Here is a 15,258-nt window from a genome sequence, read left to right as displayed (position 1 = left end):
CAGCATGTTCTGCATGCTCGCGTGAGCACTCGCCACGGCTTTCACGCTAGCGACAGAAATCCAGGTCACATTACACACACTGGCCATAACTCATCCCTACTGTAACCTGTGTGTGTGTGTGTGTGTGTGTGTGTGTGTGTGTGTGTGTGTGTGTGTGTGTGTGTGTGTGTGTGTGTGTGTGTGTGTGTGTGTGTGTGTGTGTGTGTATGTGTGTGTGTTTTGTTTGTTTGTTTGTTTGTTTGTGTATATGTAGAAATACAAGTGTGAGTATTTATTCCTTGTTCCTAATTGATCAACTTGATTACTCTCTTGATTAATCATTGTGTCTTTAAAATGTCCATTATGTTAATGTGTTCAAGCTGCCTGTTATGTCCAACTAACATTCAAAGGTTAATCCGAGAACATACATTTTTAACGTGCAACATTCAGTTTGTTTCCTGCTTAAATCTGCCATCAGTAAATTATTAATAATACAATAACATCTTATACGCCAGTAGGAGATCTGTCTAATCAGGGTCACTGTGAAACTACCTGTTCATTACATTATCCTAATACCATCTATTTGCTCTACTGAATATTTATCTTTATCCGGTTCTTTGCTGACCCAGTTCCTCCACAGGTTCATTAAAATTTCATCTAATCTATTGTAATCTATTCATATTGTCTATGCATTGAGCTGAACAGACTTAGGGAAGAAAACAAACCTTGGATCATGGACGAGCTATTTGAACATCATCCAAGGTATGACCAATCCAGTGAGATTGGTTTTAGCTGTTTGGTTTTAACGGTGAACGGTTTACTTGAGGGAGGATTTCTGGCTTATTTGCTTCCAGTGCTCCTCTGGACCAGGTTATGGAAAATTGATTAATCACTGCATCACTGTCAAAAAGGGTCTGTGATCGATAAGGTCTGACAAAAGACATTTGAGTTTGAAAAATGATTTAGGACTCAAACTTGAACTTGTCTACCTTGAGATTTACTGTAGATGCCAACTGTCTTCTACACTATAACATCGCTGTGGTATCATGTTAAAAAACAATTGAAAGATACAAACTACAGTTAACTTAAATGAATGGTTTTGATGTTACACAGGTGAGCAGCAGGACACACCTAGGTATGTTTCATGAGAAGTCTCTAGTGAAAAATAAAGGACTAAAGATGACTATGAATGATGCAAAGGCATACTGTATACCCCTGGTAGTTGTGAGCAGTGCTGATTTGACATGCAGGCTTGTAGTTCTGCAGCTGCAGCATTTATAACACGGAATTGGTAATGTAGTGAACTGGGTCAGGGTCTGTAGATTACTGAATCAGAATGACGTGGAAGCTGGGGAGAGAATATGCCAAAGGAAACTAAAATAAAGGCAAAAAAAAATTGTTGTTACATTTTGAATGTTTCGAGTTCTACAAGCCATAGAGGCAATACTATTTGCTCTATTTCTTTCAGCTACTTCATTCTTTGGGTGTAGTGTGCATCACTAGGCTGTATGGGCCCTGGATGTCAAAAAATATGTATGACAAAGAACAGGAGAACCAGGGGCAAATCCACAGGGGGTGATGGGGGAACCTGGAACGTTTTGCAAGGGTCAGATCCTGTTGTAACAGGGTGAAGCCCACCCATCCTGCTGATTCTCTCAAATATTCACCATCTCCTGCAGAGCTAACATTTAAACACCCACACACAGCAAGCGGAGAAGGCAGGGCAGAGGGAGGCGGGGGACAAGCCGGATGGGGGCTGGGGAGGTTAAGGACATTCATAATCCAGAGCAAAGAGAATGCCTGCTCCTATAACCAATCCTCTATTTTGGGATATGCCTGTCTGTTGTCCCTGCTTTGCCCCCAAGAACAAGAACCGCCGTGCAGCTACATGAAAAGGCGATGCTTTTAGAGCAGCATTTGGCCCCTTTGATGTCTTAAGGCAACGAGACATGAATTCACGGTCGTGGACGTGGATGTTGTTCGGGGCGATAAAGTGAGGATTGAGACTCTTGAATTTGGGCTACATAACAACTGTCTATTATTAGCTCCAACTAAACACTGCCAACTGGAGCGCAAGTGTGTGTTTGTGTGTGTGCCAGACGCAGTAAATCCAAAGGTCCACCGGCGTGTGCATGCCCTTGATCTGATACAGATTAGATAAGCACACGTACACACACACACACACACACACACACACATACTCATAATGGGATTTAAACATTCAATTCCATTATTTTGGCAGTAGATGTGGTGTTAAAGTGTTACGGCTGGTGCAGGGCAACGGTGTCCTGACATCCGAGCATGTGCATGTGTGCACCCATAATGCTCTCCATCTATTCTAGCTCTCCTCTGGAGGCTGAATGTGTGTCAGAGATGAATTTTGCATATGTATGAGGAGGAGGAAGAGGACGAGGAAGAAGAGGAGGAAGTGGAGGAGGGGGAAGGAACTAGGGCAGGAAAGTGGAGCATCATCATCATGACCAAGAGTTTATATTGATCCACACAGGAGAGGAGAGGAACCTGCACAGCTGATTCAACCTTCACTCTGACCTTTATCCGGACTAACTAATCCACAGGGCCAGATGACACATTACAAGCAGCTACTGCAGCTTCCGCTCAACAGTAATCTCATGTAGACACTTTATATTTCACCAATACTGCCTGGTTTACGTAAACTAATTCAATATTTTTTTAACCAAAGATTTTGGAAATATCAGAATAATTTCCATATGTTCAAGATAAACATTTTAACCAAGTCAAAACAGATGGTTTTCCTCCAGTAAAAATGAATAGATGCTAAATACCCCAACCGATCGTGCATCTTTATCCAATAAATGAGCCAGGTTAATCCAATTAGGTTTTTATCCTGGTGCACATACAGCAATCCATCATATCTCACATTTCCAGCTCTCAATGCAACCTTATTCTACCCATACGGTGTTATGCTTTGTAGTACATACAGGCATACGTGCATGATCAGAAAAGGCATGTGTATGTGTGTGTACATTTCTTACCTCTCCATAGTCGGTTGTGACGATAAGAGTTCCATCTCCACAGGAGTTGACTGTGGCGGGAACCAGCTGCTCCTTTTCTCTGACCCAAACACGGGCCCCCTGGATCACAGAAAAACACAGAGGCTGAAGTTAAGCTACTGTATGCAAACGGTACAGGGGGGGGGGAGGTACATTTACAGTAAAAGGCGAAGTGTGAGAAGTGTGTCACAGTGAATCACACAACAGCCAACATTATGTGGACAGCAGCTGATATGATAATGATTCCATATAATAATCTAGGTTGCCAGCGTCCTATGAAAATCTGTCAAATAAAATTGTCTTGTACATGAGCGATGTAAGTGTTAAGATGAAGACAAAGGACAGCACTATGAAAAGTGTTGTTACTGTAAGATAATACATTTGTGTAAAGGTGCTAGTATATTCCATCAGAAGTGCTTGTCAGACAGTTTCAGTAAATAGCTTCGAAACCCCCATATATACAACACGTCGTATAAATTAGTTCTGTTCGAAACCTAACCCGACCCTTTACTTGTTAGTCAAGGGTTGGGTTAGTTTCACATACAACACGTAACACAGTATGAAAGTAATGAGTGTGCATGGGTGCACAGGAATATTTCACAGATGTGTTTAATGCAAGGTAAAGACTTTAACATCTGGAGTTTCCACCAATGTATAGCAACAATGTTTGACATCTGTCCGTATGTGTATGTGTGTGTGTGTGTGTGTGTGTGTGTGTGTGTGTGTGTGTGTGTGTGTGTGTGTGTGTGTGTGTGTGTGTGTGTGTGTGTGTGTGTGTGTGTGTGTGTGTGTGTGTGTGTGTGTGTGTGTGTGTGTGTGTGCGTGTGTGTGTGTGTGTGCGTGTGTGGTTGGTTCAGGGTCAGAGGAAGTGTGCTCTTCCTAGACCTTTCCACACAGACAAAGCCCTCTTTCACACAGTCGCTGACCTCTGACCTCTGGTCCCTAAAATGGGGCACAACATAACAGAGGGGGGAAAAGAAGGGGAGGCAATCAACAAGACTGCTGAATTTGAGTACAGTAAAGAGATGAACCACAGTGTATTACACCAACACAATCATTTCTATACAAATGACTTCTGACTCAAATATGTAAGGGGTTACGCGTCATCAAAGTGTGTTACTTGTTTGTACGATCTTGTTGAGGGAACAACATAATTACTGGATTTTAAAGCCTGAAAAGGTGTCACAGGCCCTGAAAAGACTCCATGTGCCACCAGATGTGTAAATCTGAATGAACCGAGCAGAGGAGGGGTGGAGATGGATTGTTTTGGCAACCGATAGTGCCTCACCCCCAAGCATTCCCTGACAACTTTTATCTATTTCATTTTCCTCTCCTGCTCTCTTCTTTTTGTTGGTCTTTTTCTTGCACTCTCAATCTAACACAGGTACACACTGATGATAGTGGAAAACCAGTCATGCCCCAGGCTATGGAGTCGAACAGGCAGAAATCCCTCTCACACGCATACAGAATACTATATATACACACTGTTGGGAAGCTCAAGGTAAGACTTAAGGGGGAAGAATGTCTGAATGTGTTTGGATACAGGCTTTAACAATAACGGCTTTTGACGAACATTAACTCTTCTGTAAGTGGAAGAGGCAGGAATGAAGATACACCCAAAAATGCACATTGTGCTGTTCTATCCATATGGGGACCTTTCCTTGACTTTACATTAACTTACCGTAATTAAATTATCATTTAACATTTGACTGTTCATATGTATATTGCATGACCCACATTTCCCCAAAATTGTTCAAATTGTACAACGTGAACCAAAAATACGAATTTGAATACCAGCTGCATTATTGATATATCGTTCCAAAATGTATTTTTTTATATGAAATATCAAATTAGCTTGTGACATTAGAGGTCCTCTATTGCCGGCATGAGGTTTGCATTTGTGTTTCAGAGCGAAATCTCTTGTGAAATTCGGTATGTACATTTATCTCCCTCTGAGGATTTATTGTAGTAGCTTTGATGATTCCTGACTTTCCGTCTAGCACCATCATTGAGCGAAACTTTGTCAAACACCTGCCGAACCATCAGCCTCAGATTTACTTTGTTAATTGGTATCTCACAGATATTAGCATACTAATAAGATAAACTCACAGATACTTTGCACATCATTACATATCTCCATTGTGTGTTTTATGTATAATATCTGGATAAACCTCATTATGAGCATCTTCTGGGCTTCCCTCATTGAGGACATTTAAGTCACTGCATGGCACATTTAGTGTAATGCTAATTCACTCCAATCTCAGCATGGACAAGCCTCATGCATCTAGAATCACTCTGACAACTGAAAAATTAAACAGCCTCCACTGCTCTCTCTCTCTCTCTCTCCCTCTCTCTCTCACTGTTGTTCTCTCCTCAGCAACTCTCTATATATAGCCCCCCCCCTCATCCCTCCTCGAGCTCCTATCCTCTCTTCTCTCTCTCTCCGCACACAGTCAGCCTGTCTCGTCCCTATCTCCGGCTCGTCTGTCAGATTCCTGCACACAGAGCCATTGTTGTGATGTTGGTGCCATGACTTGACCTAATGACCCCCACCACCCGGCCTAAGGCTCTATGCTCACAGTTCATCAGTGTTTCCCTGCTTGATGTTTTTAATTGATAGAGAATGACCTAGTATGACCCCGCTTAAACCTCGAACACCGGTCATTTAGCACTATTCCTGCAGCACACTCGTAGCACATGAAAACATGAATGTATTGGTCTCGCTCTCTAACTGTTCTCCTGTTAAAGTAAATTGGTCTCTAGGCCCAGATCAATGTACTGAGCCAAATCTCTGGAGCCAATGTAGCAAATGGGAGACGAATGGGTTATAAATTACCTTCCAGCAATACAACCTATGCTTGGTGTCCCCACCCCCCTCGCCACTATCTATTACCGACCCAGACAGACAGGATTGACCATGCATGACAACAAACTCCGGTGCTTTATGTGTGCTGAAAGCTGCATGTACGGTGAGAACACAGGTTAAAAGCACGCTTCCACATGTCTTTCCCTGTCCGTTTTCTCACCATCTCTTCTCTGTGAAATTCAAACCAAACCGCAGTCACACACACACACACACAAATACAAATCTTGGCCCGTCACCTTTCGTCATGCTCCATTACCTCAATTGTCACTTTAGCCTATAAACATGACCCCTGACCTCCCATCTCACACTAGTGCTCTGAAAGTTGAAAGAGTAGCAAGACAACCTGCACGAGGAATGCTACTAAACTAATCTATTTGTGCAAGTTTAGACACAATAATCAGTGCCTTCAGCAGTAGTTTCATAATGTTATTTCATTCTTAGCGGATGATTACCAAACTAAAATCTGACACTGATAGTTGAGCCTGTGAGATGCAGTCCATACAAATACTGTAATACTGTACTTTTTGTGTTCTTTAAAAAAAAATGTTTTATTGTTAGTCTTCTTTGTTTGATTTGCTGACAACATAGATAACGAACATGATGCCTGTAAACTCTCATTTCTTGGTTGCTAAGACATCCTCAGTAATCCCAACAAAGACAGACGGTCTTTGAAGTTTTTTTTACAAAGCAATAAAGTCAAGGGCATATTCAGTGAGGAAAAGTGTCTATGAAAGCAATTCCAGTCCCCGGAATTTGATTTTCATATATACCGTACAAGTTTGGACAGAACTCTTTGGAAGGAAGGAAATCTGCAACTTTAGTTGAAAGTCACGTAACGATTGTGTGAATTGTAATTGATGGATAAATTATCCATAGGATCAAATTATATGGTTGGATAATATTATTATTTTTCCTCTGAGGCCCGAGGCATCTATGCAGAGCGAAGGTCATGCAGGGTTGATTATACCAAGAAGGAAAAATTGGAGAACTATTTAGTAAATCCTGACCATCTAATTATCTTTCATTGTTGAGCTTATAAAAGAGGGTATCCCCAGAGCATTTGGCCCAGACGCCTGAACAGCTTAATGTGTGTGTGTGTGTGTGTGTGTGTGTGTGTGTGTGTGTGTGTGTGTGTGTGTGTGTGTGTGTGTGTGTGTGTGTGTGTGTGTGTGTGTGTGTGTGTGTGTGTGTGTGTGTGTGTGTGTGTGTGTGTGAGATAAAGGCCTTAACTGCTCTGGCAATCACGTGGCCATCCGTGCCATTTGATTGAGGCATCGCCCTGGAGTTAGACTGATAAAGGTCCCCAAAATGGTACACGCAGATATACACCATATATAACTCTGGGTCAGGACACATCTACTGCTGATGTGATTATTAATATTCAAATAGGTGTTTGCTTCAGCTGAGATGGGAAAAGAAAGAGAAAATAAACCAAACAATCAGAATAAAAAATGAAATACCACAGAATATAATGTCTGATGCAACATTTTCCCATTTTCAAATGACATTTAGGGGATAAAAAACAATGTAGGCAATATTAAAAACAGTGTTGTGGTGTAAGCACTATGGCTCTAGCTTGTTCATTGCTTTGTTGCATTTTGTGAAACACAAGAGTACCGCCGATGGATAGGGCGCATTAGTATAATGACGATTTTTTTAAGCACAATCGATGCTTCAAACGGATATTGTCAGAATTATTATTGTTGCACAGTCTTAAGGCAGCTTTTGAGTTTACAGAGAGTCTAGCAGATCTGTGATAGGCTAAATGCTAATGTTAGCATGCTCACAATGACAATGCTAATACTCTATATGTTAATGCGCAAGTACAATTTGTATAATTTTCACCTTTGTTACTTATTGTGTGAGCATGCTGACACTTGGTAATTAGCACTGCACCACTGACTAGCCTACAGGTGAGGATGATTGTAATATTATTACTTTTGAAAGTATTCTGCCATTAATCAATAGTTGATTTGGAAAAAAAATGGCTGACAACTGTATCAGAGAAGAGGAGACGGACACAACAGAGAAACATATAGAAAGGTTAAAAGTAGAGGAGGTCGAGGAACACCCAATGAATAAATGACAATGGACACAGCTGACCAGGAACACTGAAGATGGACATGCTTGGGAGGATCACTGGAGACTCAAAGGTCAGGGGTGCCATTTACAAATGGCTTTGAATGTGTGTGTGGCTGTCTGTCTCTCTGCCTGGCTGCTTCAGCAAACTCATTAACTGCTGTCACTTCTACCACAATGTAGCACTTGATATACATCCAAGACTCATAAAACACAACCAGCCATTATTAATTCAACAACATCTTTGGTCCAGTCTTTTCTCAAATCGATCCTCTCCTTTCCTTTCTGTGTTTGGGCACTTTGTGTGACACCTTAAGCCCAAAATCTAGTACTGTGAGTGCAAAACCAGCCATCAAGCTCTACCAAGCTTGTTCTTATCAACCTCAATTATCTATCTATCTATGTGTGTGTTGTCTATTTCTTGTGTTGTATGTTTTTTAAATGGACCTTGACCTTGAGTCTAATAATAAAAGTTGATGATTATCTACCTTCACAGCCTCTGTTCTGTCCCTTGCAATGATGGAAGTCTTATAAAAGCGGGGCAGTGGGTGTGGTTTTAAGTGCTTATGTGAGTTACAGTAATCAGGCGAGAAGGGAGGGGGGTCTCTGGTCTATATGGTGCTTGTCAGTCATATGGTGGGCTAGCTTCTGTAATTTATGTTATATCGTGCCTTTGTTTGTTCACAGGCTAAATCCAATCTGGTGTTATACTGGTTTGATCCCTTCAGTTTAAGATGCAGAGATGCACAAATGTTGTTTCTGCCACCCATCAATGGCAGAATCCCATTGGACAGAGGTCAAGGCAGTTGTCATTCAGCCCTGTGAAGCAATGGCTGTGATGGAGGCTATCATATGAAGCAGGTGAGTTTTGGTGGATGTGCCTTGCTGGAACAACCTTTTTTTCTCACATTACTGTGATAAAGCCCTCTGATCCATCTCCTCTGTAGTTCGGCCTCTTGCCAAGGACCTAAACTGTGTCAACAATAATCCATTAAAGGTGATAATACAATCGGGACGGCAAGGCTTTCAACAGATTACGCCGGCTGGACGAGGGACAACAACATGTGTTTATGTGTGGGGGAGTGGATGTGGGTGGGTGTCACCTGTCCTTTATGAGTCACATCTGTCAGTGAAAGAGATTACAGTTGAAATTCAACACTGAAGGACTGACACAAATAAAAGATATTTTCATTTCTGGTCATTTCTGGTACAGAGGATGTCTTCTAAAATCATCTCACGTAACACTGTCAAACTTCATTGCGGCTCCATCTGAAATCTCAGCATGTTACCCCATGATTCGGTCACATAACGTGGCGAGCCTCGGGAAAAAAACTCAAAACTTTCTTATTGCAGGTTTAAATGTATTTTTGGGATCATGTACGTACTTTCTGCGCCGAATTATCAAATGTTTGCCCAGAGCAAAAACTTGTGTTTAAATCCAACATTTCCACACAATACAACCCACTGCTGGCAAACAGGTAGAAATGTTTTTTAAGCCAAAAAAGCCAACAAGGCATCAGGTCAAAGCCCTTTCACACAGAGCTAATGTTGAAACAGAAGTGCTATGAGTATTACAGTAACTGCATAAGTGCATCATGTTCTTTACTGTTATCCTGATTATCAGAAGCTTTAAACAGATAACCTTTTAACTGTTCCCAAGCTCCAAAACAAACATAGTGTTGGTTTATCCAGAGTTATCCAGATCAGAGTTTACTGCTAAATTAAGATAAAGGCAGTAGATAGAAACATCTGTTAATGTTATTTTGTGTGTGTGTGTGTGTGTGTGTGTGTGTGTGTGTGTGTGTGTGTGTGTGTGTGTGTGTGTGTGTGTGTGTGTGTGCAGGCGCGAGTATGGGTTTGTACAGCGCAAATCCTCTTTGAGAGGCCAGTTTTGAACAGTCTGCTAATTATCACATTCTCTCTCATCTCGGATTAAAGTACAGTCACACAACCCCACCCCCACCAGCACCATGGCAACAAGACTCCACAGCAACAGTGTAGAAACAGGGCACCATGGAAACAGCCTCCCTCCTCCTGAGCAGATGCTGGGAGATGGTTTTCAGGTGGAGGGGACTGTGGGGTCTTCTGTAGCCTACTGTATCATTTTATTTTTACTTTACCGTATTGCATTTAATTTTATCTTTTATAATAGCCGTATGTATTAATATATTGTGGATTAGTTTTAGACTTCAGTCAAATTTGTGTCTTTGGTTTATAGACTATATAGACATAAAATGAACTTTGACCTCACAAAATGGAAAAAAAGGTCAACGTTTTAAGTGTATAGCGATCAAAGATAAATAGCTTAATCTTCCAGCTAGGTGATATGTAATGCATAATGTGTATCTTCTACTAATTCAAGTTCACTCACCACAAAGTTCAATAAATAATCGAATAGTAATATGAAGGGCTAACACAATCAATCTATTCATATTAAATCATTTTAACAAAAAAAATAAAAACAATATTTCAAATTAATTGGTTCTAGATTGTCAATATAAAGGATAACTTGGTTAGACAAAACAAGACATTAGAAGACTTATTTTTGGGTTTTAAGAAATTGTACTAGCAATTTTTAAAAACACTATATAGACTTATATAGACTCGGGATAGACAAATTAAGTGACCCAATACAATAAATCAAATATCTTCAATGAACTATAAAATAAATATGTATTGTTATACTTAATAGTATCAAGCTAATTGGGATTTTTAATTTAGATATCAATTTTCTGTTATATTGTCAAGTCCCATAGCATCCCTTTTTACAGGAAGAGTAGGATTCTGGGAGATGCAGTTTTTTCACATACTGTAAAATAGGTCTTGTACTTTTTGACTCAAACCTACACATGCAGAAGAAGCAAGAGAGCAGAGCAGCACAGAAAGTGGTTGGTTGACTGAGACGCAGCAAGCGAATGGCCACAGGGGGAGAGAGAGCTTCAGAGGGAAGGGTAAAAAGGGGATAGAGAGAGAGAGAGAGAGAGAGAGAGAGAGAGAGAGAGAGAGAGAGAGAGAGAGAGAGAGAGAGAGAGAGAAGCAAAGCTGATGCAGCTCCTGAGCAGAACAAATGCGTTTGGTGCTGCTGAATATAGGTCACACATCTCCAGTGACTGTTCCCTTTCCTCCATTGAACCAGCCTCCTGCATGGTGCACTTCATGTGAAATCCTGCATAATTTGGACCTTAATCAATGGACTAGATTTCCCTCTAAGCTTTTTTTATTACGTCAGAATGCATCACACAAAAGAATGGGCTGAGTTTTGTGCTGCAATTAGAAAACACCTTCAATACTTTGAGTTCAAACATGAAAGCTGCTTTGGGATTTTTGCTCCCATGAATGTTTCAAGGCATATACTGTATATACAGTATATACAATCAGCCATACTGAAGCATCCAAGTCATTAATATTTTACTGCATAGCACGTTATTTGCATGGAAAAACCTCAGCATGAGAAAGCTTTTCAAAGCTCTATAACTATTCTCAGTAGTTAACTTAGGGTATGTATTGGCCACTCAGCAGATTGCAGTAGTAAATTGTTTTTTACAACCCTTTCAGTTTATACAGACTAAGGAAAACGCAATGAAGAGAAAGAGCAGAGGACGGTTGACTGGGCAAAGATAGGACAGAGAATGAGGCTATGAACAAGCCGATATGATACAGAGACAGCGACAGCAGGCCTGAGATAATGTGTCAAAGCTGTCCTTTCCAAATTCACAAGAATCTGACATTACGGTTATCAGCTCATGGTGGCTGTTTACCTGTAATCCAGTCCAGATCTATCATGTAGGCTATACAACAACACAAACACAAAATGTCCCCCCAGAGGAACAAATGTCATTCCTTTTACTCAGACACACACAAAGTTAACAGACATTCAGGTGTTGAGAGCTGGTATGCCTACCTTGATGCACATCTCATAGCCAATGTCTACTGAGTTCACAGCAAGGATAAGGATATTAGTTGTTGCTAAATATAGACTAAATATAGTAACTGCTATTTGTGACAGCATGCACAGTAGCTAACTTGGGGTGATGACTATATTTCGAAACTCCCAAATCGTGATCCTTATGTGTCCCACCACACTTACATGCACGTGTATGTGCTAATGCAATTACTATAGGCATTGACATCAGGATGGTGGACAAATATTTAAGCTTAGCTTAGGATGCATGCAATAGCGTCATTTAACACCTTGGATGCCATTAACACAGCATTTTTGTTGGCAGGTGTTGGAGCTGTTTAGGAGAGACAGACCATCTCTTCAGCATTACAGCTGTTATTCACTCATATGGCTTTTTCTACCACAGCTACACAGATAACTCCTAACTAATTATTTATTTTTCCCAGTCTGAAACACAGGGAGTAGCACACATCTCTGCCTGTCTGCCTGACATCCCTCAATGGATGTCCACACACTACTTGAAACACAACCTTGACAGGATAGATCCTGTTTTCCTTCCAGGTAAGGGCTCTCCCACCCAAGACATTACTATTACCATTGGCAACCCTTAGGTAGCCCCTACCCAGAATGCTAGGAACCTGGTTGTGACATTCGACGACCAACTCTTACTTACCACCAACATTGCTGCAACAACCAAATTGTGTACATACATGCTGCACAACATCATAAGGATACGTCCCCTTCTAATCCAGAAGACGGCACAGGTTGTGGTACAGACTCTTGTAATTTCAGGCTTGGACTACAGCTGCAACTCGCTCCTGGCTGGTCTGCCTGCAAGTGCCATCCGACCTCTGCAGCTCATCCAGAATGCAGCAGCTTGACTGGTCTTCAAACTACCTAAGTTCTCTCACCTACACCGCTCCTCCACTCCCTTCACTGGTTACCAGTGGTTGATCGCATCAACTTCAAGACACTGGTACGAACCATAATGCGAATGTCTCAGATATTTTACATCTAGGACATGGTTAAACCTTACACCTGCCTGTCCACTCCACTCAGCATTGGCCAATCGCTCCCTCACTGTGTCATCAAGGTTTAAAACCGGCACATTTACAAAATCACATATTACAAAAATAGAGGCTATGCTGCTAACTCTTGATACTACTATCACTTTCTGTTAACTTAGCTTACTAAATCTATGTATTGCAATCTGCTTACTTTACTTATTTATGAAGGAACATTTGTAATGTCCCTTTAGGTTTCTCATCATCACCTCTAACTTTAAGTAAGCGGTATGTAGGCCTATGTTGTTGTTTTTTAGATAAAGTGATAGTATTTAGAGCACATAATGGCTCTAGAACTTCCATATTCCACTACTAACCGATCCAGCTTGAATTTGAAGGGATTTTACAGTAGTCTACTGCCACCTGACATTTCATGCATGGCTGGTCGGCCAGCTATCATGTTTTCTGCCTGGGTTGAGAGGGAGATGGAGAGAGAGGTCAGCTGTTCACTCTCTGTGGTTTAAGGCAAAGAGACAAGTAGTCAGTAGGAAATGCAGGGTTATAAGTTTGAAAGGGTGGAGCGATGAAGAAAGCATAGGAATGGAACTATGGTGGATGTTGGACCTCCTGAGAGGTTTGATAACCCAGCAACCCCATTGTATGAAGTCAGGTTTCTTGGTATCAGATAATGCAGCAAGTGCTGGTCTGCGGGCACTGAACATCATAACTCAATAAGTCACTCCATTTTCAGGTCTCACATAGGCTTTCAGTCTGTTCAGTGTGGGGCTGCAGGGTTGGTGATGTGGTGGTCTGTGAATCGATGCTTTGATCAATATATCACAGACAGAATGATGGGAAATGGAGCAAAGGGAGATGGATGTTAAACACACACTTAGCTGCTGCTGTATGTTCATCCGAAACAGTTGTCATAAGTATGTCATATAGCCTTTATACCCTTTTTAACTATTGGTTTGACACCAAGATTCAGTGGTTCACACCTCTGCATTCCCCAGCAACAGGGAGAAAATGAGGAGGCTCAGACACCGGAGCTCACCACGACCCTGATCGCACATTTACCCACACATCCACTCGCACACACATATACATGGCATGACATCACTGCCAATGTGAGAGGCATTTAAACCCATATCAGATTAACTTAAGAGGGGGAGAGGATAAGTAGCTTGGAGAGGACGGATATTGGCATCAGAGTCGGCTGACAAGATTGTGTGTTGTTGATATGTGTGCATGTGCGATTGAAGGGTGTGTGGACCAAAACATAATTGAAATTAAGGGAGGGGGAAGAAGTAAAGAGCCAGGTGGGGGAGGGATGCTGTCAGTCCACAATGGAGACCCTATATGGGGGGAGACTGAAGAGAAAGCCGGGACAGTAGGCCTACTCTGGATCTGAATGGGGTGGGAAAAACATATCTCTCGGTTTTGCATGTCAAATAAATCCCAGGATGATGGAAGTAAAAAGCCTATGATGAGGTTTATCCCAGCAGGCACTGGAAGAATACTCAGTAGCTATGTTGAATTATTACCCACTTTACCTAATATTCAATTCGATACCATGTGTCAACCATTTGTCTCCCTCCTATATTACCTATTCTATCCAAACACACATATCCATCCCTCCTCCACCCATACCCACCCATAAAAATCACACAGAAAGGGTCTTTGAACAGCAGCATGCTGTGGGAGGGCTGTTGCTTGCTGCAGGCCAACACGGTCTACCCTCCGTTAACAGATTGGCTTTAATCCGAGAGCCAGCTTTATGGATGCAAAAGACCGTGTCAGCTCTGGTTTGGCCAAATTATTTGCGGCTCTGCTCTGAATTAATTCACGAAGCTGGCAGACAGGCCCTGGTGTTCCGCAGTGACAATAAAATTAACGGAGAGTTTGGTTCATTGTGAATCGATAAAGACGTGCAGTAAAGGCACAGGCCTATATTCCTGGTGGGTTACGTTGGGAACGGTGAGGGACCGTCCCAGTCGACGGAGGCAAAAGCAACACCTGCCGTACCAAGCCCGACGTGAATCAAGAGAATCCCAGTCAAAGCATCATGCAACATATATCCTATAGGGCGTGCATCGGCGCAAAATGTAGGCTACAGCTCTATCACGCATAACCTGTCATTAAACATCGTAGGTGACACATATTCTTACCTCCGTAAAAAACGCCTCCATCCTCCAGCCCTACTCCTCCCAGACGACGCGCGCCCGGCCCCGCAGAGCGCAGACACCGGCTCCGGTCTCCGGTGCGCAAATCTCGCCAAAGGAAGGGTGAGCGTTTTTATCGAGATAGGAGAAAGGTGGTGGTGCCTGTGTGCTGGCGTTTCCCATTCACCGAGCGTTTGTCTTCATCTCCGAAATGGTTCAATTGCTCAAACACACC

At 41.9% G+C, this 15,258-nt stretch overlaps 1 protein-coding gene across 1 annotated transcript in view; it reads right to left on the bottom strand.

The window, feature by feature from the left end:
• myo10l1 (myosin X, like 1) overlaps positions 1-15,050 on the bottom strand; it is a gene marked incomplete at both ends in the record, with an annotated part of 38,463 nt that extends 23,413 nt beyond the window's left edge. Inside the window, 2 exons of the mRNA XM_080042239.1 lie at positions 2,994-3,092; positions 15,030-15,050. Of these exons, the coding sequence (XP_079898365.1) occupies positions 2,994-3,092; positions 15,030-15,050 (120 nt within the window). The remainder of the gene's footprint in view (positions 1-2,993; positions 3,093-15,029) is intronic.
• Positions 15,051-15,258: the final 208 nt, after the last annotated feature.

Source organism: Ammodytes marinus (assembly GCF_949987685.1).
Source record: "Ammodytes marinus genome assembly, chromosome: 15".
In the NCBI taxonomy this organism is placed as follows: domain Eukaryota; kingdom Metazoa; phylum Chordata; class Actinopteri; order Uranoscopiformes; family Ammodytidae; genus Ammodytes; species Ammodytes marinus.
The sequence above is the reverse complement of the archived record's forward strand: the minus strand, read 5'-3'. Positions and strand labels throughout refer to the sequence as shown.